A 27,033-nucleotide genomic window follows, 5' to 3' on the forward strand; every position below is an offset into this window, starting at 1 on the left:
TGCAAGAGTTGGAATATATCAAGCTATAGCGAGAAAGAACTCTGCAAGAACTTCCATTGTGAGTAATATGCATGATTTTACCATTGCACTCGGCAGGAAGAATTTAACATCGGATACGAGAATTTAGGGTGGCAGTGCAGTCCAATGAGTTAAATTCCTCAGTCAAGCCCTTTCTGGGTGGCTGTGCTACTTCTCCTACTCTGCCCTACCCTAGAAAAGGGGAAAGCAACTGGTGACCCAGTGGCCAAATCTGGCCACTCCCCAGACATTATTTGTCTGCCGAAATGCATTTAAAATGAAATGTAATGTAATCCTATGAACATGAATTGTAGCATCAAACAGATTTGGTTCTACATGCGATCAAAAAAAACTTTGTGCCACCAGAATAACTTAATTTCATTCATGATGAGAGTCATTCTGCTGAAATCAAGTGGGTTTATGCATCCGTGTCATTTGGGAGTTGCTATAATTTACACCTTCCGACTGGGAAACACTTCTTGCGTCAAAATTCAAGATGTAATTCCGACTTGGACTTATGGTAACTTTCTGGTCTGTATTGGAAAGTCTGTATTTATAATCGCCTGGTCGGCAGGTGTAGCAAAACCGTGTAAACTTGTATTTACTATGCAGACCAATTTGTTTCCATATAACCAATTTAGACTGCAATACAGGAGGGTAAAATAATCTTTGTTGTGCAAATTCACAAGTCAAGAAAACATCCTGTGACTGAAATAGATTGATAATAAAGGCTAAAATAAAGGCTTTGTATATTTTTTGGCCGTCCAACTACAATATAAGTGTGAATTCAGAAATGTATTAGTGCGGGCTCCAGCTCCCTGTGACCCTCAACAATAAGTGCGTTAAGAATAAATAAATGAATGAACGACACATCAATACATTTAAGGTGGAAGTGACAACTTGATAGCCAATCACCTACAATAAAATACAGCTGGAATTATGGTTGGACAAAGATGAGGGAAGTCATAATGGGAGACGGATAGATTAGGGGCTGGGAGATTAATGCATCAAATGCAAGGCCCCAGGTCTGATAGAACGCCTCACAAATGATGCAGAAGACATCTGTGTGTGTGTGTGTGTGTGTGTGTACACAGACCTTGGCCTCTGTCTCCCCACGGTGAAGTGTGTAGAGGTGGTGAACAGCGCTCTGTGAGGATGCCCAGGGGTGTGTTAGAATCTGAAAGACGTGGAAGTCATGGCCCAGAGTGTCTGCAGTTACCAGTAGCATGCCTAGGAGGGGCGCACACACACACACACACACACACACACACACACACACACACACACACACACACACACACACACACACACACCACCACCATCATCATTAGCAGTAGTACAAATTCAGAAGGGGAAGCAACATTTGAGCACTCCAGTTATTGAAACAGATCAATTCCATCAATCAAAAGCAATCTTTAATTTTTTGCAACTTATTTCCCCTGTAGAAGAACCCCTCCTCTGCACCCCCCATGTAGAACAAGCAAACGACTGACAACTGTTGGATCTATAGTTCACTCTCGGTGAACGGTCTGTGTGTTAACAGCAATGTTGAAAACAATTACACATTGAAATTATATATATATATAATTATATTATTATAATTATATATTATTTATGAATTATGTTTGTTGTATTTTAGAGGAATGATGATTTCTCAGTCTGAGGAACATTTGTAATAAGAACATTTTTTTAACCATTTGATTACAAAAAATAGAAAATACAAAAAATTACTGATTTAATCAATCTTAAGTCACTTTCACAGTGGCTTTAAATGAATTACGACCAAGTTGCTGGGGATACAAAGGAGAGAAAAATAATTTGATTGTTTCCCTCAGGTTAAGGGACACATTTGGTTGGTCATAAAAATGCAACGTACAATTCTGACACATATAATTGGATTCTGAAATTCAGGCCATAGTAGTAGATCTCAAGTAGCATGGGATAGTATCCCATGGATCAGTCAATTACTTGTTTGCGACTAAAATTATTGTTTTCTAAAGCAAAAAATAATAAAACTGTGAATCACAAACACAAATCTTCAATGTTTCTTTGACAATCATCCTCATGCTGAATAAAGTAGATTGAACATTTCACTGGAGATCATGTTTGACATTTCATGCAAGACATTTCAGTTAATAGCAGACGCAGGAATGCAGTAAACAGGGTTTTTAAGAATGCCACGAGCCCAACGGAGAGAGGGAAACATATCAGTTGAATTTTTGCCTTTAAAGCAAACAAACCAGCCCATTAAAACCAGGGCAAGAGGGGTTATAAAACTCAAAACTCACGCCCTCACATCATAATTTGTTCTGGTCTAAACTGTAGTTCATGTTGTCTGCTTTTCAGAAGTTCAGCGGGGATTATGTGTTACCGAGCGTCCGCGTGGGCGCGTTTGTGGTGTTCTCTCTGTCTGCGAGAGGCGCAGCATCTGCGTGTGTTTATACACACTGAGCACGCGGGTGCGTTGTAGTGCGTGTGCAACGCATCGACTTTGTGTGGAGCTGTTTGCACGTCCTTGCAGATCCAAATTTTGCGCAGAGCCGCAGCTTGGTGCAAGTGCAACCCCAACTGACAGGACCATTCATTTGGTTCCCTTTTATTTGAAGCTCGTCAAAATCCAGAAAGTATAGGCCCTCACCATAAACAACACGCTCAACAAAACCACACCAGAAACAAATCCGGATCTCGACGAGCTCGGCCACAAAAGGCCGCTTTGAGCGCGGCCAAGGGGACGCCCATAACCCCCCCTCCTCTCGCACCTACCCACCCATCTCAGAAGTCATGGAGATGTTAACTCTGGCAAACAGCTCGAGAGATGAAGTGCTTTGACTCTAAAACTTGGAAACCCACTGATGATAGAATACTAGAATTTGATGACAATTGTTTTTTATGCTACGGAGGGCTCCTGCCTGTGACTGGTATTAAAGTAATTGCTAATTTTCTCAGCTTTTTGTTCCTCAGCCTCCCCAGGATTTGTCATGTGAAGGCTTATGTGGAAGTTTTAATTAGTGGCCAAGCTTTATAGGGTGGTACACCAAATGTAGAACAGAGACAAGAATGGCGTGAGATTAAAAGATTTTATCAAATATGTGTTAGGCAGATGAAAAGCACACCCTCCCTCTAAAAGGAAAAATAAAATAATAACAATTATATATGTAGATATAATCATAAAATATAATATATGGTTATATGCATATAATAGTCTATATACAGTATATATATACTGATCAGCCACAACATTAAAAACGCTGACAGGTGAAGTGAATAACATTGCTTTTCTCATTACAATGGAACCTGTAAAGGGGTGTGATATATTAAACAGCAAGTGAACAGTCAGTTCTTGAAGTTCATGTGTTGGAAGCAGGAAAAATGGGCAAGCGTAAGTATCTGAGCGACTTTGACAAAGGCCAAATTGTGATGGCTTGACAGCTGGGTCACAGCATCTCCAAAACGGCAGGTCTTGTGGGGTGTTCCCTGTATGCAGTGGTTAGTACCTACCAAAAGTGGTCCAAGGAAGGACAACCGGTGAACCGGTGACAGGGTCATGGGCTCAATGACACGCATGGGGAGCGAAGTCTGCCAGTCTGGTCCTATCTCACAGAAGAGCAACCATAGCATAAATTGCTGAAAAAGTTAATGCTGGTTATGATAGAAAGATGTCAGAACACACAGTGACTGGTCAGAGTGCCCATGATGACCCCTGTCCACCGCCAAAAGCGCCTACAATGGGCATGTGAGCATCAGAACTGGACCATGAAGCAATGGAAGAAGGTGGCCTGGTTGGATGAATCACATTTTCTTCTACATCATGTGGATGGCCAAGGTTAGGGTCCGATCTGATTGAGCATCTGTGGGATGTGCTGGAACAACAAGCCCAATCTTTGGGGGCCCCACCTCACCACTTACAGGACTTAAAGGATCTGCTGCTAACGTGTTGGTGCCAGATACCACAGGACACCTTCAGAGTCAATGCCTCGACAGATCTGAGCTGTTTTGGCACTAGGGGGAGCTACACAATATTAGTGGTTTATATATATACTGTATATACTGTATATACACACACACATATATACACACACATATAAATATATATATACATATATACTGTATAAACACACATATACACACACACACACACATATATATATATATATATATATATATATATATATATATATATATATATATATATATATATATATATATATATATGAAAAAAATAATAATAATAAAACACACGCCCCAAACGAGGTGCCAAGCCACAAGAAGCATTTGCGTCAACCAGTAAAGAGGGGGAAAGAAAAAATCCGGGGGTTGAGGGGGCTTCTAATTATAGAGTTTGGAAACGGAAGCGTGGAGTGATTAGGAGTTGAGGCACTGCGGTCTGTTTATCTGGGAGCTCTCTCTCCCCCACCCTTTCTCCCCGTTCTTTCTTTCTTCCTCGCCTCTCCCAGTTTTGGCCCATCCTTTCAACGAAGTGGCTGGACAGCCTGGCCCTAGATTCTTTGTTTTTTTAATGTTTTTTTTTTGACTGATGAGTCTTGACCACAGGGATTGTGATTCTCTTCTGCTGATGGTGCTCCAAAAAGGCAAGCATCTCAGACAAGAGGGGTGTGGGGGTGTTTGTGGGGGGGTTAGATATTCTGGCTAGTGCGAGCATTTCGGGAGGACTGGGGCTTTTGTGGCCTTGTTGAAATATGGGGGCCCTCACCGAAAGGCGTCAGTCGGTTAACCCACGGGCAGAGCAAATTAAAAGCTAGCTGCGGCACTGGGCGGTTTGAAGAAAAAGAGAGCTTCGGGGAAACCAGAGGCCGGACTGAGCGAGGTTTGACACGTCCTATTTATAACACCTCGAACCAGGGCTTAAGAGTGTTATTTACGACATTTCGGTACCAAAAGCACTGGCAAGCGTACACACAGGCGTACGCGAAACTGGAAGAGATGACCTCTAATTTGCCATGTGTGCAAGATGTGCGTCCGTATGAGACATGAGGCAAGTGATATAATCATTTCCATAAATATCACCTCTAGCTTTCTTGTTTTGTTGGGCTTTTTTCTTCCCCTTTTTGCTTTTTTTGTTTTGCTTGCTGCAGGTCTTACTGTACTGTCCCTGAACATTGAAACAGAAAACATCTGCTCTATCCCATTAATAGTGGGAGGATGTTTAATTTACAAAGTGGTTGAAGAAGGGGTTCGTGGCAAAAGGCAGATTAGGAGAGGAGCAGGAGAAAGAAAGGGTAAGAGAGAAGACAGAGAGAAAGAGAGAGAGAGAGCAGTCATTTCTCTACTTGGCAACACAAAAGGCCACGATAAAAGTGGTCCACTTTCTAATTAGCAACACTAGGCTCCAAAAAATCTGAAAATCTCAAAGTATAACCATGTGTAAGGCATAAAGCTCACAAGGAAGATGACTCTGGGGAAGATTACTTTGCCTTTACCAGGATGCATAAACTTCAGAGCAAATGAGCCCAACACACAAATGAAAGAGTATCCATCGTGAGACGAGGCTTTGTCTTGAGGGTTGGCAAGGCTAGGTAGAGGACAAGGCTGCATGTGCACACTTCATGCAGATGTCCAAGCACACATTGCATACAGGACTTTGTGCTGTAAGGTAAAAGTGCTCTGTAGGATTGCATCTCTTTATTTATTTGTTTGAAAAACTGTCAAGAGCAAGACGGATGTTATGTTTGACTAACCAACCAAACTATTATTCCTAACTTGGTACCCAAATGTGACTACTCAACTTCCTCACTAAGTTAAACTCCAAACTCCAAATGTTCCCATTAACCTTCCTAATTGGGTAGCATAATGTTACCTACAGGGGAATGTAAAACATTTGGTACCCCAGGTCAAAATGCATTACAATTCAATGAATATCTAACTGACATCAGAATAAAGTTTATTTCCATGAAAAACAAAATGCTAATGAATGTACCCATTTCCCTTGTCAAAATTAAGTATCTGAAGCACACAAAAGAGAACCTGTAGAAGCATTTCGGAATATTTTGCTTTGCATAACTTTTTGGCCATAACCAAAGAAAGTGTATGAAAAAATAGTGAAGCATTTCTGGATAAGAAACCATGCCAACTGTCAAGCATGGAGGTGGATCTGTTATGCTTTGGGGCAAGACAATGACCTGAAGCATACTGTACCTGAAAATCAACCATGATGACCTATCAGGAAACACAGGTGAATGGAATAACAGTCCCAAGACATGAATAACATTGAAAATGTGTGGCAAGATTCCAAATGACACCATCCTGGATGTCGTTTTCCAAATTAGAGGTGTTCTGAAAGGAAGAATTGAAAAAGAAATCCCCTAAGAAAGAAAGAAAGATTGACAGCTGACTTCAGAGTGTTCGAAAGCTGTTAAAGTTTCACAGGGCCTTTCTCCTTTTTATTATTTTGAAACTGTAATTTTTTTCATTTCATCTAACTATAAAGGAAGGAATCTCTGCATTTCTGTCTGTTCATCTGTCTGTATGTCCTTCAATTACCTCAAAAACTGGTCATCCGATCTACTTCTCACTTGGTGGGTGTATTGCTGGGGACCCAAGGGTGTGCAATGTGGAATTTAATGCAATTTGGACAGGAGACATGGAATGTAACATTTGAAAAATTTTCAATAAACAGTGAACAGCAGGCCAGTGGGGGCAGGGCATCAGGGCTCTGCTACTGAGTCACAAAGGGTGTCTTTCCCTGACGGACTCTAACCGGCCGTTTCATCTTCCATTATGGAACACAGAACTGAATTGTTGACATTTTGTTAAACTGTGCCATTAAAATGTCTTCGAAGGTCCTACATTTTGAACGGGTGTGCACTAGTATCGTCGCCTTCCTAAAATAATGGTATAAGTCATTTTTTGACAAAATTGATTTTTTTTTGGCCTAAATCATCTTCTCATGATGCTGGCCACCTCTGGTAAAATCACCTACCTCCTCAGTATGTCAATAATCATCTATTGTCATAACCTTTTTGATTGAAATCATTAATAAATATAATATGTTTGGTTAAGTTTTTTGTGTTTTCTGAAAAGCCTGAAAAAAATGACTTATGCCATTGTTTTAGGAAGGTGACGAAAGGGGACCTATTATACTCCTATTTTGACAACTTAATATAGGTCTCTGAGGTCCCTCAAAACATAAAACTGAAACTGAAAATATGACTCAGATTATGCATTCTAGTCATTCTAACATTCTGGCTATTTTTGTGGGAGAAGCCACCCATAGGCCCCAAGTCCTATGAGTCAATGGGGTTTGAGCCCAAGTTCCGGGTTCTGTGAGCCAATAGCGTTTGAGCATGGCTTCCGGGTTCCGTGGTATTTACTCTAACTTTCACTGATTTCACCTTATCAGTCCACCAAAATCCGTTTCTGAATAAATTTGAGGGGAGAAATAAACAATCCAGTTGCTGAATCTTCACTCATATTAGATCTACAAGGCCTAATTTAATAGTTTGTTCTGACTTTGGTTGCTGTGCTCCAGGCTTGTGGGAGACACGGACACCACTACGCACCGGGACTCTCGGGCACAGGTATTTTTTGTTTGATGTAAGCATTGGAAAACAATTTAAATAAATAAATACATCTACAATAAAAAATGTTATTGGTTTGTTTGGAGTAACGCACAACTAATCTATGTACTGCATACTTTTTTTTTTTAGGAAACATTCAGAGGATTTCCTTTTTAAATACTTTCATTTCCATCATCCGCAGTTCGTTGTGAACAGTAGGTATTAATTCCTTTCTCTTAAAAGTTGTTTTTTGTTTGTTGAGTTACTCAGATGGAAGGCGGTTCTTATTAGAATGACTCCCTCGGTGACGTGTGACAGTGCAGCAAAACTGAACGGCTCTTTTTAAGACATGTTTTCTGAAACAGGCGGCTCACAAAAAACTGACTAGGTTTTCTGATTTCACGGTTTGAGTTTTAGTAGAGCGATCAGAGACACAAATGTATGTGCACAAATGCTGAAAAGGTAAGTTTTGCATTATAGGTCGCCTTTAAACTTTGAAAAAATATATCATGTTGACCCAGTTTATGTTCACTTAGTATTCATTTAAACATGCATTTTGACCTGGGGTGCCCAAACATTTGCATTGCACGGTGCCAAACTAGTTATCCAAATTTTCCCCATTTCCCATACCGAGTGTGTGGGGATGGGGTTTTACCTGTTGCCCGTTAGACCAACCTACGAGCAACAGGTATGCAGCCACTCTGATCCTGGGACCCAAATAGCTAGACCCAGGTCAGGTGTGGCTGCTCAAAACCACACCTTCCACACACCACAGAACCCAAATGTTCCAAATCAGTTACTAAAATGTTCATATTTAACTTCCTAATTAGGTACTCAAAGGTTCCCATTCACGGTTACTTAACAAACTAGCTACCTACATGTTTACCTTAAATAGGTACCACAATGTTCCCATTTTCCTACCTAACCAACTGGTTTCCAAAAAGTTCTCATTTATTTATCAACTAGGTACCAAAACGTTCCCCAAACATCCCCTAGTTACATTGGGCATCCTACAGTATGGCTCATGCTGATGTGTGCTTAAAAATTAACACTGCTGAACACAAGCCTGTGGCTCGCTTGTGTTTATGAAAGCCAGGAGGAAAACATAACCACACACACACGCAAGCATGTGTAAAGTAGACAGGTCCCCAGCGTCACATCTAAGCCACGTAGCCATCTACAGCAAGGTCTGAGACCAGAACCCCCAACACCACCCAATCCATCTCTGCCCCTCAAACCATTAAGATAAGTGAGGGAGAGGGCAACACACACGCACCCATACACAGCTAAGCAAGACACGGTCAAACAATCACAGTGGGTCACATTGCGGTCAATAAGTTGTTAATCTTTTACAGACATAGAAAAGTGAAACCCCCTGAACCATGACCTGTTAAATTCAATAAAGACAACTTTTTTCAGTAAAAATAGTCTTCTTTCTCTCTTGGCCTCAGCGGAGAAAGTTTTGACCTTTAGACAACTAAAATTGTGCTGATGTCTGCAGATGAATACATTAATAGATGAATGGATGTGATAGAGGAGTGGACAGACCACAAAGATTCTGTCACTGACCATGGTGATTTGAGGACGGTTTCAGTGCAGTTTGATTAGAGGGGCACTTTTGATTTAATGTCGGGGTACACTGGGGATGGGCAATGGTGGGTAGGGAGTCTGGAGCACAGCAAATTGGCGCTGAGCTGTGGACACTTTGGGCCTGCCCCCCTCCCCTGTGACCACATCCACAACTCATCCTACGAACATAGCGTGGAGAAAAGAAGGGAGGGTCCAGAAAGGAGAGGGATCACACATTGAAGGAGATAGAAAGACAGAAAAGGCGAAAAAAGGCTCCCCCTGGTTCTTTTGATGTACAGCAGGACAAAACCGAGGAGCTTGTTTTCTTTAAAATGCGCTTCACAAGCGGATCACCTGTGAGCACTAAAGTATTAGCTATGAAACAAAGTGTGTATGTGTGTGTCTAGCCTTGTCGAGAGGCAGCAGCTATTAGTTTGATATTAAGATGGTGGAATGCAAGCACTTTTAACAAGGCAAAACTTTGCAGCGCTTTCATGTATTGCGACACACTTACCGGGGGCAGCGACTGTGGCGGTTAAGTTCACAACGCGTGACCGCCACCGCGGCAGAGCTCAAGGCTTGTTATTTTCAGCACGTTAAGTGGGGAAACACACACTCCCCAAATCACTTGTTAATGAAACATTTACATATCGGATGAATTTCAATTTTTTGATCAGTAGTACACCATAAATTGGGTGCGCTTAACATAGTAACGTGGCAGGGTATGAAAATAAAACACATTAAAAAAAAACAACCCTTTCACCTCACCTGAGTCCATCTGGCCAAAAGACAGCCCCATAATCCACTGGCAAGACAAATTCTCAGTGAATCCTAATATGTTCAACTGTGCGGTGGCTTACCTTTGGGGATTTTCCAACGTGGGACAAGCATGTTCTCACAGAGGCTTAGGAGAAAGCTTAAACACCAGGCCGCTTTTATTTGCCGTGTTTTTCTTTTATTTTTTTATAAAGCCCCAAAACAAATTGCTCCTGACCAAAATCTCCTGATAAAGAATTTGGGATTGTGAGTATTTAATCCCCTCGCTGAACAAACGGGCAGACAGTGGGGCTGGAGAGGTAATCTCCCTGTTTTTACACTGTCTCTCATTTTTGTGTGTGTGTGTGTGTGTGTATATTTCTGAGTGTTTTGTTAACTAATAAATCCCGTTAAACATTCACAGCCGATGGTCACAGATAAGATTTCACAGTGCTTTGATGGTGCCACTGATTTTTAATGGGGGGAGGGGGTAGAGTGAAAAGGGTCAGTGCCTGTGTGTGTAGTTTAGTTTGTAGCTTGAGTCACTTTCACTCAAAATGATGATCTCTTTAGGTCTTGATAGATTTATTCGGCTGCTTATCAGCCAAGGAAGGCAACAATCCTTCAACCCATTTTCTTTGCCCAATTTGCTGGGTAAGGGCCACAGTAGGCCACATGGTTGCACAAAAAGGCAAAAGGAAAAGGCAGGTAGAACATGTAACCTTGACACAGACAGATATGGGGGTAGTAGCTCAGGAGGTAGAGCTGGTCATCTAGTAATCTAAAGGTTGCTGGTTCGATCCCAGGCTCCTCCTGCTAGCATGCTGTAGTGTCCTTGAGCAAGACACTTAACCCCTCATTGCTCCTGATGGCTGCGTCCGTCGGTGTTTGAATAATTGTAAGTCGCTTTGGATAAAAGCGTCTGCTAAATGACTAAATGTAATGTAATGTAATACGCAAGACAAGGCTCAAACCCAGCACTCTGGGTCAATGACAATCCTTTCTCCTGAATAATTATACCAATTGTTTCCTCTCTAGTCTCATCTCAAGTTAAATGATATTCCCCCTCTTCTATCACTTGTCTTGATATGTATTTGCAGGGCTTCTATTCTCTATCACACTTTTCTTCATCTGCCTTCTGAAGCGAAAAGGATCAATAAGATCCTTTTCCCTTCACTCTTCAAGCTTTTTCCTCCCTTTTTATTTTGCTGTCCAGCGCCAATGTCCCTTTTTCCCTGCCCCAGTCTCTACACCCCATCTTCTTCCACCCAATCCTTTTCTCTTATCCCAGTGTGGTTTTTACTGGCCCTCTATTTGAGAGGCCCTATGTCCATCTTCATCCCTCTCTCTTTTTACCAGGAGGTTAGCTCAGCTGGTTCACCACCTCACATGGAAACAGTGTAAAAATATCCTGCCAGACGGTGCCAGCTTGACAGCTTCTTGGACAAACAATGGCCAGAGGGTGGCTTGACAGAGGCTCTGTGTACTCGACAAACACGGTCGCGGAACTACATTAACTGTATAGTGAGTATTAACAGAGAAAGAAAGCCAATTGTGAGGTCTACTTATTGCTGCTTTCCATGTGGAAAGGAATGCTCAAATGCCAGGATGAGGCGCTGTGGACGTGTCAGTGATTTCATAACAAGAGGCTAAAAAGCAGTGATATACCTGACCAATGACTGAGTTCGCAGTATGTGGCACCTCTTTGAAGTGATCAAGAGAGACTTGTAAAAGGTGAAAGATGTCCAAACTGTTTTGATCCTTTGTTGATATACTTCTGTGGGATGTTTGGAAGTCCTTCATATTATAGACATAAGTATATAATAGTCAGAACAAGGGCAAGAAAGACTATAGCTTAGATCTGCAAACACAAGGGATTGAGGGGGTTGTTATGTAAAACCTAAATACTGTATTGTCAGAGTTGTCCCGCCTCCTTTAGATCACAAATATACTGTAATAGAACAGAATGACAGAATTATAGCAAAAATCAACAAAATGGCAAAATGAAGAATGAAAAGAAAAATTAGGAACAATGATAAAAATAAAAGATTTTCTCATTTAAATCTAAATATGAGCAATCTCAAGATTAAAGATTCAAGAGATTTCTGGTCCTCCATTTAAAGCAGCAAAATAGAGAAAGGGCCCTGGAGAGAGGTTATTGTAAATCACATCAGAGCTGCAGCTGTGAGTGCTAATTACTATCTTGGTGTGAAGACACAACTCAATCTGTGCTAAATGTGTGGCTGTGGGCCGAGGAGAGCTGGTGGCGACGGGGAATTTCCCTCGTGTTAAACATGTGCGTGTGGCTTCGGGGGTTTTTCGGCAACGGTCTGCTTTCCTTCACACATCAGTGAGATGGAGGGACGGAGTTATTGCACTGTGGAGCACTGCCTTCACGGTGCAGCTGCCTCACTGGTTCATCTCTATGGGGCCAGCCTATTCATTACGCCGTCCTGTTACTAAACACGGGTACGTGGTTTATGGGACATTGGCGTGTGGTAAGAGATTCAGTCTGGGTTGATCTGCCATCCCTGGCTTTGATGGTGTTCAAAAACTTCCTCTTTAGGACCTTTTACTCTTCAATGCGATCCATGTGCATTTCAGACTTTAGATTTGTGAAATTGTTTTGTTTGCTTTGTGAGGACAGATAAGGTATATTACGGAGTAACAAACTTAAAATCCTGACAGATAATACAGAATCTGGAGTACTTGCTGATTTATAGGCCAGTGGCTTAATGAGAAGTATTATTAAAGTGGATTTATTGATTATTGGTTAAAAGGAAGATCAAAATTTTCCATTAAACAACTGTTTCATGGAAATACCAAAATATTAAAATAGACACTTTAACCTGTGCTTTGTCCCTCAATTTTTATTTAAAACAAAAAATGGGGACTTGAAGTCACCCATCAGAAGCACCAAGGCAAACTGTGATAAAAAGAAAAGTAGATTCTCTGGGCAGCCAGCAAGTGTAAAAATTGGAGAATAAAAAAGTGTGCAGAGCGGTGTTCAGATGGTTGACTCACTAAATACATTTTACATTTACATTTTTTTTTTTTTAGCAGACGCTTTTATCCAAAGCGACTTATCCAAAGCGACAATAGACTTCAGAACTGTAGTGTTAGAACAGTACAGCAACACATTGCAGTAGGGAGCACCAAAAGCATTAAATATCTCTCAAAAATGTAAAAAAATAAAAGCTGTAACATAGATGTGTGTATATACTATAAATAAAAAGCACCGCAGAACACTTGATCCTCAGTCTTGGTGACAGGTAATGGATTTTTGTGTTGGAAAAATAATAGAAAATTTAGGCTCGAAAGCTTGTTCTTGGGTCGACCACTCCATCTAGCGCAAGTCGTAGCTGCAAAAAAACCTGCCCAAGCTTTTGCAACATCCTCCTCTATGGGGGCATGGGTGCATTTGGACTTTGGCATCGGACATAATAATCAAGTCAAGGATCGTTAGTCACAGGTTAAGGGGACAAGACGTGAAAGAAAACAAGCGCACACACATTGCAGCTGTTAAAGAGAACGCTTTGCCGTGGCACTTTGACTGCATCCCTCTAATTACACGACCAGAAATAGATGCACAGATCTAGAGAAGCACTGCAGAACGCCAGAAGCCACACCAAGAACCAGAGACTGTCTTCTGTAGTGCCTCCAATGCACACAGGCAACTGTGGTTTCTTACATAACTCTACTCAGCCAAGAATTACAGGGCTTTCCAAGTGCTGTTGAGTCATGCCATTGTTTCCTGGTGAGTGCAGAGCTTGACCACCGTCAGTTAGTCCATGAAGGCAGTTCAGTAGCAACCACTTCCATGGGATCAGGCATCGGCAATCTGCAGCTCAAGGGCTGTCTCCAGTGCCTCCCTGGATATGACAAAATATATATAGACTACCAATAGTTTTAAAATACCCAAATTTTTCCAGTTTTTATTTAAATGTAAGCTGTCCAGTGAACAACCTGAAATGCTACAAAGGTAAGAGGTAAAAAGTTTAGGTTATCAAAAACTGAAAAATGTACATTTTAGAGCTCTAAAAAGGCCTTTTTCAGGGAACAAGTAATGGTTTACAAACGTACAGCTATTCTGCAGCAACAGAAATAAATTAAGCCTTGAAAGTTGAAAGTCAAACAATCCCTACAGGTGTACCAACTTTTGTTGATTACTTAAAAACCCTTTGTCTGTATAAAAGCAGTGTTGGAACAGACTGCAATTACAGTACACCCTCTGAAGAAATATTTGGACAACACAGCAGTGCAGGAAGTAGTGTATTGCTATTATAATGGGGAGAAAAAGGCAACTAACAAAGGAAGACAGACCATTATAACCCTTAAAAGTATAGGTCTTTCCTTTAGAGAAACTGCAAAGAAAGCCAAGGTATCAGTGAGTACAGTTTCCTACACCATCAAATGGTACCTGGAAACTGGAGGAAACTCCAAACAAGAAGAGGTTTGGCAGACCCAAAGCCACAACAGAATCAGAAGATAGTTTCTGAGAGTCTCTGTGTACTATCACGCAGGCTGTTGAGCCTGCTTGATAGGTTGCTCACAGGACAACAAGCAGCGCTTACACTGGTCGAAGGAAGCAAGTCTCAGTTTCAAATGTGAAGAGAGGACTTGGAGCTGCAGGTTTGACAGGTCGCTGGGCGGAAAGAAAGCCAATGCTTAGATGGCAAAATAAGAAAAAGAGGCTTGCCAGGGCTATGAAGTACCGCCAGTGGACTACTGAAGACGGGAAGAAGGTCTTATGGACCGAACTCTTCAGTTCATCACGCAGGGTTTTTATACGCCGTGGAGTAGGAGAAAGGATGGTTCCTCAGTGTGTGACACCAATTGTCCAACATGGAGGAGGAAGCGTGAAGGTGTGGGGCTCTTTTACTGGATTCAGAGTTGGCGACTTGCACAGTGACTTGGACAGAAATTATCTAAGTGTTGATGTGAGTAGGGATAAGGGGGGAGAAATTAGATACACATAAAAGGTTATATATGCTGCACTTAATGGTTCAATTATGTAGCTCATTGAACATCAAGTACATTGGAATAATAAATGTAAAGAAGTATATTTATTTTAGATACATTAATATACAAGAACTGCAAGCCCAACACAGAAGAGTCAGTTGGCTTAAAATCTGTAAGCCTTGTAATGCTGCATCGCATACATTGTGTGAATTCTGTGCCACACTTCTTTTTTGTGATGCTGAGTCCTATATGATGCCTCCAAAAGCTCTGAGAGTGCCGTCATACTTATTTTCTTTGGCACAAGGCTCGCGTTGAGTGTTGCTATTTCTGAACACAAAGGACGTGCAAGTTCTTTACAAACCACTATTGAGATTTTGGTTGATGTCAAAACCTCAATGGTTGTTAGTTGATGGTTATTCCCTGTTCAGACTCAAGAATATTTGCGTGGATCTGGCTGTCCCAGACAAATTTATGAGATCAGGACAAAATTCTCCATTGGCGCCTCTCGCAGCGCCACTCTTATAGTTTGGATGAGTGTAAGACCAGTGTTGGGGGTATTACATTTGTCTGTAATGAGTAATGTAACGTCTTACTGTTCCTAAATTCAGTAATCACATTTCAGTCACAAATCAAATAATTACATCATTACTCGTTACTTGCGTTTGCCTACATGATTTCAATATCTAACTCACAAAGGAAGGAATCTCTGTCTGTCTCTGTATGTATTGTGGCGGTCGGTGAAGTAAGACTAAGTTTGCTTTAACAGTCTATTTATTGGCTAAACAAATTGAGAGACAAAGACAAAAAACTTACTCAGCATGAAAATGAACACTGGCATCATCAAACCAAACAGCAATGTCCATCACAGTTTCAGTTTCAGTTTCTTACTTCCCCAAAACACTTGAAACATAAACAGAAACAATTACTAACAATTTAACAACACTGAACAATCATGCATAACACTTGCATATGACATTTGAAACGTATACTCAACAACAGAACTTAATAACATAACTCTCAAAGTCTTAACACAATGCATGCTTGGAAACAGGAAGGCACAAGACTAACTGTGTGGCAATTACATGACGTTGCATCTCATCTCAGCGCATTTATTCTGCCTCGCCGTTCTATGTCAAAGTTACAAAGACGGAATGTGTGGGCATTGTTGATCCGCCTCTGAGCCAGCAGTGGAGGAGTCAGAGGCGAAATGGGCCTGAAAAGCAGTCTGTGTAAAAGTTTTGATGACCAAATTTTTCATTGGTCATTGGTCAGTTGGTCGCAGAAAAAAAGAAATCCATTCGGGAGCTGTGGCTTGTCAGAATTAACATTAAAACATACGAGGGCTGCAGATATTCCTCTATAATCTCATTTGAATTTGTATGCTTTATTATGTTTAATATTCTAATATATATTACAATTTTTAATGCTCAAATTTAGAACGGGGGGGGGGGCATGGAGGCGGGATTATGCCGCCTTTGTTTTGTTCAGCGTAAAAGACCAATACTGTGTCAGAGACGGATCTTCTTTCCTGCGATATCGCGGGATCTCTGTATAAAAGTGGCTAATGAGAGCGCGAGAGGAAACCAGGGAAGGAGGATTAATATAGAAGCGTATATGGAATTCATGTAATGTACAGTATATTAAAATAAAGGAATATTAGGTATCTTTATTGCACTTCACAGTTTAGGATTTAATTTATAATAACATAATATTTATAATAATTTACCTCCAACTGTAGAATTATCCATGGGTCTACCCACCCGCTCCTCCAAATTTACATTTATTATGTCCTTTTTTCATTTGTCGGCACAAATGAAATGAGCAGACACTACTACAGCAAATCTTTGTTGATTATGAAGCTCCATTTGTTATTTTTGCCATTTTCTTTTCTCCATATTAGAATCAGTCAGTGCACCATCAATATAATTTTGAAGGTGTTATCTTTGTCTTGTTATAAACAGACCCCAATGGGACAGGCATGGGGTAGCTTAACACATTGGGAACACCCGCCATATCTACAAAAAGACAACAGAAGAGAATACCCCTAGAGTCTGCGAGAGTGGGGGTGAAAGAAGACTCATTGGCTGACAACATGGCAACGAACTCTGCACTGGAAACGACATTGAGTGATAAGAGCACAGCACAAGAGAGCACTGCAGTAAGTACCAGGACAACAGAAGAAGCAGTCCACAAAATGCAGATTTGTGTATGTCGGTGGAGGAAAGTCACTTTGTATCTGGGGCTGCGGATTCACCAGGGAAGGAAAAAGTGCTTGAGAGAAGAGGGACAGAGGCCTCGCATTGACAACTTCCTCAGAAGGGTGTCAAATCAGTCGAGTGAAGCACAGCAACCGGATGCACACCACAGCTTGCTGCGCATCAGTACCTTTGTAGTGGATGAGACGGAGCCAAGCACACAGATATCAGTGGGAGAACTCACCCAACCCCCCGCCTCCTGCAGTGGAGAAAAAGCTATCCGGGCACAGAGTGCATGTCAAGTGGCCAGCATTCAGCAACAAGCAGCAGTGGGAAACAGTCAACAGCGACCTGACTCTGGTCCATCAACTGGGAGGGACAGTGGAAAATAAGTTAGAAAGAATGGGGGATATCATCTATCAGTATGGTGCTTTGGAAACCAAGAGAAGAAGCAGGGGAAAAGAGGCTCCTCCAATCCAACCTCCAGGAGGCAACAGGAGATCAAGCGCCTCATCCAGGAAAGGAGACAACTGAGGAAAAGGTGGAAGAGAGCCCCAGGTGTCGAAAAAGAAAGAATAGATGTGGTTCAGGCTGGCATTAAAGCCCGGATGAAAACCCTCCGCAGAGCAGAGAACCTAAGGAAGCAAAGAAGGAAGAAAGAACAAGCCAGATCTCAATTCTTTAAGGATCCCTTCAAATTCCTCAAGTCTCTTCACAAAGAAGAGTGGAGTCCTTCAAACAACTAAGAAAGATCTTGAGGAGCACCTGAGAACTACACATTCAGATACAAGATCCAGGCACGAGCAACTGACTATTCCGACAGACATTCCACCAATCGACCCTCCAGGACATCAAATGCAGACAGGCCTCCCAACGTGGAAAGAGGTGGAACACAGTACATTGGGCAAGAACAGCATCAGCTCCAGGGCCCAACGGAGTCCCTTATAAAGTGTATAAAAACACACCAGATGTCTTGAAATTCCTCTGGAGGCTCATGTGAATAGCGTGGCAGAAAGCGGTAATACCCAAAGTCTGGCGTAGAGCAGGAGGGGTGCTGATCCCAAAGGAGAAGGAGTCAGCGAACATCAACCAGTTCCGACCCATCTCCCTGTTAAACGTGGAGGGAAAAATCTTCTTCAGTGTCATCGCATGGAGGATGGGTAATTATCTGCAAAAGAACAAGTACATTGACACATCAGTACAGAAGGCAGGAATATCAGGTTTCTCAGGGTGCTTGGAATATTCCAGTATGATCTGGCACCAGATTCAACAGGCAATAGCAGAGAAGAGGGACCTACATGTGGTCTTCCTGGAACTTGCCAATGCCTTTGGTTCAGTGCCCCATGGGCTCCTACGGGCAGCCTTTCACGTTCCAGACACCATCACAGCCCTAGTTAAATCTTTCTTTGAAGATCTGCAATTCTGCTTCACCACCTCAGATTTCACCACCTCCTGGCAACATCTGCAAGTTGTGATTATGGCAGGGTGCACCATCTCATCTTTGGCTTTCACAATGGCGATGGAGGTCATCATCCAAGCCTCAAAGTAGGTGGTGGGCGGGAAACGGCCTAAATCAGGCCTGCAGTTCCCCCCACTCAGAACCTACATTAAAACACTCACCACCACAGCCCCATGTACCAGAAGGCTGCTCAGAAAGCTGGGGGAGAACATCAACGGGTCTCGCATGAAGATTAAACCATCCAAGTCACGCAGCATTTCCATAGTCAATGGAGTGCTGTCTGATGCAAAGTTTTTCATTGGCGATGACCCCATCCCAACCATATCGGCGCAACCTGTAAAAAGCCTTGGAAGGTGGTATGATGCAAATTTGAGAGACAAAGAACCAGTACAACAGCTGCAGGAGGAGATTCAATGTGGCCTTAAGACCATTGACAACAGCCAGCTGCCTGGGAGGCTAAAGACCTGGTGTTGGCAGTTTGAACTCTTACCCCGGACACTATGGCCCCTTACAATCTATGAGGTTCCCATTTCAACAGTGGAGAAACTGGAAAGAGGAATCACAGCTTACATCAGGAAATGGCTGGGGGTCCCACCTTGCCTGACCACCACAGCCCTCTACGGAAATAGTGTCCTCAAGCTGCCCCTCACTGCTCTAATGGAGGAATTCAAGTGTGCAAAAACAAGACTCCAGATGACACTGAACGAATCCTGTGACTTGACAGTGAGCAAGAACACCCCAACCCTGGTAACAGGGCGCAAATGGAGACCAGCCAGAGCATTGGAGGAAGCAGCACGAGCCCTCAGAATGTACAGCAAGGAAGAGCAGGCCTGGGACTCACAGTTGGCCATCCAGCATGGCATAGCATGGCATAAGGCCTTAGCACCACCGCCGAGGAAGATGGTGGTGGATGAGGTGCGCCATCAGGAGCAGGCCGCAAGATGGGCCAACGCAGTCCCACTCGGAAAACAGGGACAGTGGACAAGGTGGGACAAGGTGGAGATAAGGAAGATCAGCTGGAAGGATGTGCGGGTCATGGAGGCATGGTAACTTAGCTTTTCCATCAGAGCTACTTTTGATGTCCTTTCAACACCTGCCAACCTGCATCAGTGGTGGGGCGAAAATCCTGGATGTGCACTCTGCCAAATGCCAGCCTCCCTCAAGCACATTCTCTCAGGGTGTAAAACCAGCCTTACCCAAGGGCGTTATACATGGACAATTAGGTCCTAAAGAGCCTTGCTGCTGCACTGGAAAGGACTGCTGCCAATTCCCTACCTCCAGTAATGGGCAACCCCCTCCAGACAATTCCTTTTGTCTGTGAGGGGGCTAAGGCAGTCAAGAGTTCTTCTTCTTGTCGTGTCCACAAAACAGTCAATTACAGGGCTTGGCTAGATGTGGTTCAGCCACAGCTGAACACATTGCTGTCCCTTCTCATTAAACTCTGCTAAGTCCGATGCTGTGCAGGGCTGTTCCAGCAGCGGACATATCAGGAGGTGCTCCATGGTCTGTGGTCCAGTTCCACAGTCACACACAGCGTCCCCGTCATTCAGGTATCCCCATTTGGCAGGAGTGGCTTTTGCACGTCCAACACCAGATCTTAGTCTGTTAAGACATTTCCACACTGCGTAGTTGGTGTCTGCTCCAGGGGGCAGTGCCTCGCTCGCCTTTAGCTCCATTGTTGTTTCTGGTGGGAGGTTGTCAAGTCTTTCTTCCCACCGAGTGACTCTTTCACTGCTTGCGCTCGGTGTTCTGAGAGGTGGGACGCTCTTCAGGAAACTTTTCCTGGATTTAAGGCGGCTTTTGGCTGGCACATGGCCGAAGAGAGGATGTCTTTGATCATTGGACTGTTGTTGCCGCTCTTTCTTGCTTGCTGCATTTCGTCGTATCTCTGGTGGGGCTATTCTTGCCAGGATGTATAGTCGGTCTGTAGGTGTTGGTTTCAGGCAGCCAGTGATAAGGCGGCAGCTAGCATTGAGGGCGGGGTCCAACTTCTTGGCATGGGCAGCTCGCTCCCATACTGGGCAGGCATACTCGGCCGCTGAGTAGCAGAGAGCCAGTGCGATTGCTTTCAGAGTCTGTGAGTTAGCACCCCAGGTTGTTCCAGTGAGCTTGCCGATGATGTTGTTCCTCGCACTCACTTTACACTTGGTCTTCTCAATGTGGGTCTTAAAAGAGAGGCATCTGTCCAGGGTTACCCCTAGGTAGACCGGGTGCTCACAGTGTTCGAGGGAGGTTCCTGACCAGTTGACCTTCAGTTGGCGCTTGGCTTCACGATTTCTCAGGTGGAAGCACATACCTGTGTCTTAGATGGATTTGCACGTAGGTGGTTCTCTTCATAGTAAGGTGTTAGCTCTGCCAGAGCATTGGAGAGTCTGTCTTCCACAACTTTGAAGTCAGTGGCTTGTGCACCCATGCCAAGGTCGTCTGCATAGATGAAGCGGCGAGTGTCTGCACTTTTTGGTTGGTCGTTGGTGTAGATGTTAAAGAGAAGTGGTGCAAGCACACTTCCCTGTGGAAGGCCATTCTTGAGTCTTCGCCACCTGCTTTTCTTTCCTCCAAGCTCAACAAAAAAGTTCCTGTTTTCAAGCATGCTTTCGATCAGTTCTGTCAGACGGATGTCCCTTGTGGTCTCCAGGATCTTGCTGAGGAGACGTCTGTGGTTGACTGTGTCATAAGCAGCTGAGCGGTCGACAAACACCACACCAGTTACCATCCCTTCCTCATAGCTGTCTTCGATGTACTGAGTGAGGTTGAGTACTTGGCTAGTTGTCGACTTGCCAGGGCGGAAACCTGCTTGTTCAGGGATGAGGTGTTTGTCAACAAAGGTGCCAATTCTTTTGAGGATCAGACGTTCGAAAAGCTTGTAGGTATGACTCAAAAGTGCGATTGGTCTGAAGTTCTTGGGAGCGGATAGATCTTTCCCAGGTTTCAGCAGTGCTATAATGTGGGCTTTCTTCCAGATGTTAGGGAGTTTGTGTGTTGTTAAGCACTCATTGTAAAGCTGTAGAAGCCATGTCTTTGCCTTGTGACCGAAGTGCCTGATCTGTTCGGTTGCGATGTTATCCAATCCGATTGCCTTTCCTGGTTTGAGGGTAGAGATTCCCCCTTCCAACTCTTCCATAGTAAGCTGTCTTGTAAAAGCAGGGTCCTCAATGTATTTCTTGCGGTTCAGCTTGGTCTTTTTCCCTCTCTTTCCACTCTTTCCATTCAAGAGCAATTGGTTGGCAACTTGGTTGGCAGTGACTTTTGGGCGTTAAGGAGCTGCTTTAGGATCACCCCCTAGCTTGTGAATAAGTGTCCATGCTTTCTTGCTGTTTTTTGACATGTCTGTGGACTCAATAAGAGCATTCCAGGTCTTGCTTCGCTCTTGGGCAATGTTTTCCATCACCTTCTCAGCTTGGGCAGATGTTTCATCTGAGAAGGGATCTGCTTCAAACATGCTGACATATTGTCATAGAGTCCTGCACAGTCCTTTGAAAGCCCAGGTATATATTCAACTCTACAGCCTCGTGGGATGTGTTTCCGAGCAGTTTTCAACACCAGGGTAGCAAATTGGTCGTAGTTCTTGCTAACTGGTATTATATTTTTGATTTTCCTTTCCAGCTCGTTGATGAAGCCTTTCCAGTCTGCTTTCTTGTAGTTGAAAACGCCTTTTAAAGGGCACAATGGTTGGGACTACAGCTACATTAATTTGGATCCCAATGGGACGGTGTTGACTTGATGGAATAGGGTCCAGCACAGTCTTTTTACACAGTCCAGCGATGTTACTTGTGACCATGATGAGGTCTGGATTGTAGCCACGTTTCCAGCGAGCACTGATAAACGAGTGTGGTAGCTTGGGGTCATGGATAAGACTTAGTTGGTTAGTATCCATCCAGTCCTCTACTGCTTCTCCATCTTTGTTCATTTCAGGGTAGCCCCACTGGGTGCTGTGGCTGTTGAAGTCCCCAATGATGATCTGTGGTTTGCTGTGTACTTTGGGGATTGGCTGGGAAAATATAAAGTCTACAGGTGGTGGTTTATAGACATGTTACTACAGCACTGCATAGCTCAACAGATAGGACTTCGATGTCATGGTCGTCTGACATATCTGTATCTTCTATAGCTAACCCTGTTTTTACAAATATAGCACTGCCGTACTGCTGTTGAGGTCGCTCAGTGGTCAGGACCATTCCTGGTATGGTGGGGCGGTTATTTTCACTCCCTCTGTGAGTCTCTTGCAAGCAGAGAACATCACAGTGTTGTTTGCTGCAAAGTTTGGCTAAGATGGGTTGTTTTGCAGAGGAGAACCCTTCAATGTTCACAGATATGACTGTCAATGCTGGTCTTGAGGAGGTTCCTCGTTTCCGACATCGACCTTTGTGTCTATCTCCAGGCATGATGTTTTCTCTTGTGTTCTGTAGCTTTGTGGCTTGTAGCTTGCAGCTTTCAGCGTAGCTTGTGGCTTGTAACTGCGACGTGGACGCTCCTTTCTTGGCCCCCAAGTCAAGAGTGACTCCACACCATCAAGGCGAGACCAGCTCCGCCTAGCCTGTAACTGGAAGATGTTGGTGGACATTGGCCAACGGCTTATCTTTCCTCCCGAAATAGCTACCACTGCCCAAAGACCTGACTTGACACCCTGGTCCCCCTCACTCAGAAAGGCCTTCATCATTGAGCTCAACGTACCCTGGTACGACTCAGTGGAGGAGGCCTATGAGCGTAAACATCTACGCTACTCTGAGCAGGCCGCTGAGGCAAAGCAACGTGGCTGAAACGCTGAAGTCCGCCCCATTAAGGTGGGGTGCAGGGGATTCATGGCAACTTTGGCCACCAGGTTGCTCAGGGACCTGGGAGTCAGCAGTCGGAGTCTGCGAGCAGCAATCAAAGCTATGTCGGAGGCAGCGGAGAGAAGCAATCAAGTGGCTGTGGATGAAGAGGCGAGATCCATGCTGGGCCCCAAAGTAGCGTCTGTGTTGTTATTGTTGCTGATGGGATCATAAACAGCCACAGCAAGAAGGGGACCAACACAGAACTCTGCTGATGTTTGTTGGTATTTGTTGCTGCCTGGATCACTGAGGTGGCACCGGGAGTCGAGCCCCCGGTTTCGTGGCTGCTGGCATGTTGGCCTGGCGCTCTAGCCACTACGCTGCCACCACTTCTTGCGTAGACCAACGATTAGGGGACTTTGAGTAACTATTTGTTTTGTTATGTTTTTTTTTTAGGAACCTTTGCCATTGGGGAGGAAACAGGAAGTCAGGGGAAATTTAACTGTGACACACTGAAACAGATGAAGGGAAGCCATTTTTAGCATGGTTAGACAGTTCACCACTCTTTCCCAATGCCTTGAGTGGATCATTTTTGCACTTTGATTTTGGACTTCACATTTAAGCAAATTTTGTCAAGACAAAGGGACACTTTGGTTAGACCAATCTGGTCTATTTGTTTGTTTGCGTGGCTAGTTTTCTCTTGTGTTGGAGTATGAATTATTTGTTTGCGTGGTTTTCTCTTGAGTTGGAGTGAATATATTGTTTGCCTTTTCCTGTGATAAGACTGGTTAATGGACTGGGTTCATACAGACTTACATTGTTTGATGTTTGAAAGTGAATTTTCTGTGTGATGCATAACTAAAGAGAGAGAGTAAGTCAAGTTGTAGTGTTTATGTAGTGTTTAAGTAGTAACAATTTGTATTGTGCTTCAAATCAATTTGGTACTTCTTACTATTGTATATGTAGAGTTTGGAGGAAGTGTAGTTGATGTATTTGTATTTGTACGTTTTATTGTGTTTCAAAACTGATCTGGTACTTCTCATTAGTACCATTAGTTATAGTATGTGTATCTGTTGTAGTCGTAGTATTCTCAGGGGTAATTTGCTGGATCTCTTAGTAATTAGTGGTACTACTTGGTAGAGAGCCCAACATGAGCATGGAGGGGGGTGGGCTTGGGACTCCAGGCATCACTGTTGAGCCTTCTGGAGGTGTCGTGGGCCTAAATCAACTAAACACTGGCGAAGGAAGGTGCCTGCTTGATAACCTCAGTGAAAGGGTTGCTCTGGGGTGGTAGTGTGATTTCGCTGGTTGTGTACTATAATAACGAGCAAGTTAAGTATGAGATGATGATGAGGCATGTTGTGTATTCTTGACTGGACACTGTGGAATCCCTTACCTACGGCGCTTTAACATCTTCCCTGTGAATGCCTGAAACAATGCATTCCTCTTTAGCTCTACTGTATGTGGTAGCACAAAGGATCTATTAACATCTGTTCCTGTGTACTGAAACCTTAAGGTAAATAAAGTTACATAGTGTTGCTTTAAATTTGACTCTGTAGAATTCTTGACAAAACACAATGAAATGCCAATACTAGGAGAGTGCTGTAACTCTTCTGATATTTTGGTGTTATTATAAACACTCTGACGTGTTGCGTTTCCTGAAGATTGCTCCACATTCAGAGTTCTCAAATTTAAAGAAGTGGCATCTCAAAATATCAAATTAAAAAGCCCCAAAGTTGTATTTTCCCCTTAACAGGAATAAGACGTTAAAGAATAAACTGTCATTGTATCATCAATCTAGATGATGGTGTGGCCTATTCTTCCATGCCTGTTATGCCTTGAGTGTGTCCGAGAATGTACCTTCCCCGTGTGTGCTTGTGTGTACCATAGATACATTTTCTTGCATCCCATTTAGCCCTTAATACTAGTCATGTTTCATGTGTGAGAGAGTATGTGTGATTTTGAAGAGAGAGGGGAGCGGGGGGTCTAGACGGCAATGTATCTAGTATGTTCGTCTACATGATAGTCCTGTTCCCTCTCAAACAGGAGGTGCAGAGTTTAGTCATAAGACCAGGTATGTGAAGGATTCCTGGGGCTGGGGAGGTCATGGGGTGAGAGCCATCTCTCAGCAGTTCCTTTATTACCTTCATATGCACACACAGACACACACACACACAGACACACACACACACACACACACACACACACACACACACACACACACACACACACACACACACAGCCTTACGTTCTCCATGAAAATGAGTGTGCCCACCATTAAACTTATTTTCCCATCAAACTATTCCCCTTGAAATGTGTATTGTGATAAAACATCCACTGATTGAGCAACTAATCTTTATTTCAGCCGTGGACTAATTTATTGCTATTCCTCACTGGTTTGAATTTCTCAACAAACAATTCTCTGAAGAGGAAGGCTGCTAAGAGGAAGGCTGACAGATACCTAGCCAGGATGCTTCATATGAAGATATTCCTTTTTTGGTACTTTCAGTAACAGTATAGTGTTGTGTTAAAGTGGTAATCCATGGTGGGTGGATTACAATAAAAATCCCAGAATAAATATTTCCTTCAACATCTTTTCTTAAAGTACACTTTCTTCTGAACGATTGATTTGTTGTTATTTGCTTCTTGGCCAATTGAGGTGGTGGGTATTTATTTAGTGAATGATAATCCATATTAACAGTTTACTTAACCCAACTAGTTTAATAAATTCACCCCGGCTGCGTTTCACTTCTTGTGCGCATACTGAATGTTTGCATTCTTGCCAGTAAAGGTGGTATAAAATACGGGATCTTTCAACAAAATAATCTCAAGGATTACCACTTTAAAAGAAAAGTGAGCACAACAGGGAAAATAAGTTGCAGTGTTCCAGCTCTCGGTCCTCGTTGTGACCTGAGCGCCAATGTCTAATGAATGACGGCCCGACCCCTTCGACGCCAGATCGCCAGACTGTGGAGATAAGTAGAACCAGAGGAAGCATGTATGCCAGGACGCCACCCCAAAGGGTGTTTTGTACGAGAGGTGCACAGATGTGACGCGCAGATGGAGGATGAGTGGGTAGACGGGTGGGTATTTGAATGCATGAATATCAAAGATAATAAAAAGCCATGTAACATAAAACATGTAACAAATGAATATTTCCACTTCACAAGTCTGCACATCAACTGTCACCATCCAGACTGGAGGGGTCTTATCCTTGTGTTGGGTTGGTGTCTCACAGAAAACCACAGCAAAAGGCCAAGACGTGCATGAAAGAATCACACACAAAAATGCACTCACTTGAATGACAAACATTCCCCCCACATCTGTGCTCCTGGTCTGAATCTATGTCCTTGCCCTTAGGTAGGCTGGACTCGCCCTGAACTTCCCCCTACGTTGTGATATGATTTGACATTTGCCATCTGCCAAACAAACGCATTCCCTTGTTGGTGAACGGATGGATGTGTGTCTTACCGCTGGGGTTGAATTGCATGCAGGATATGGGTTTGTCGTGAGCTGGGAAGTGAGCCACCACTCCCTCCCCGTCCGAGTCCTCGCTGACCAGGACCTGTCGTGTGCGCGCGCGCGCACACACACACACACACACACACACACACACACACACACACACACACACACACACACACACACACACACACACACACACACACACACACACAATTATTAGTCATGCAAGAAGAGGTAGATGATGAAGATTCTTTCACAGCAAGTCACACAGCACCCACTCCATGCAACACATGGACCAATGTGGCGACCAACACACACACACATACACTACAAATGGTGGCCAGTGA

The 27,033-nt window shown here is 43.4% G+C and overlaps 1 protein-coding gene across 8 annotated transcripts in view; it reads right to left on the reverse strand.

Annotated features, from left to right (window-relative positions):
* bcas3 (BCAS3 microtubule associated cell migration factor) overlaps positions 1–27,033 on the reverse strand; it is a 320,419-nt gene that overhangs the window by 242,114 nt on the left and 51,272 nt on the right. For all 8 annotated transcript variants that reach the window (XR_013844306.1, XR_013844307.1, XR_013844308.1 and 5 more), the window contains exons 13-14: positions 26,693–26,786; positions 1,115–1,248 (exon numbers count right to left, since the gene is read on the reverse strand). Coding sequence is in view for 5 of the 8 variants with exons in the window: in XM_080006287.1 (XP_079862413.1) it covers positions 1,115–1,248; positions 26,693–26,786 (228 nt within the window). In the remaining 3 variants the exon portion in view is untranslated. The remainder of the gene's footprint in view (positions 1–1,114; positions 1,249–26,692; positions 26,787–27,033) is intronic.

Source organism: Zeus faber (assembly GCF_960531495.2).
Source record: "Zeus faber genome assembly, chromosome: 9".
Classification (NCBI taxonomy): Eukaryota; Metazoa; Chordata; class Actinopteri; order Zeiformes; family Zeidae; genus Zeus; species Zeus faber.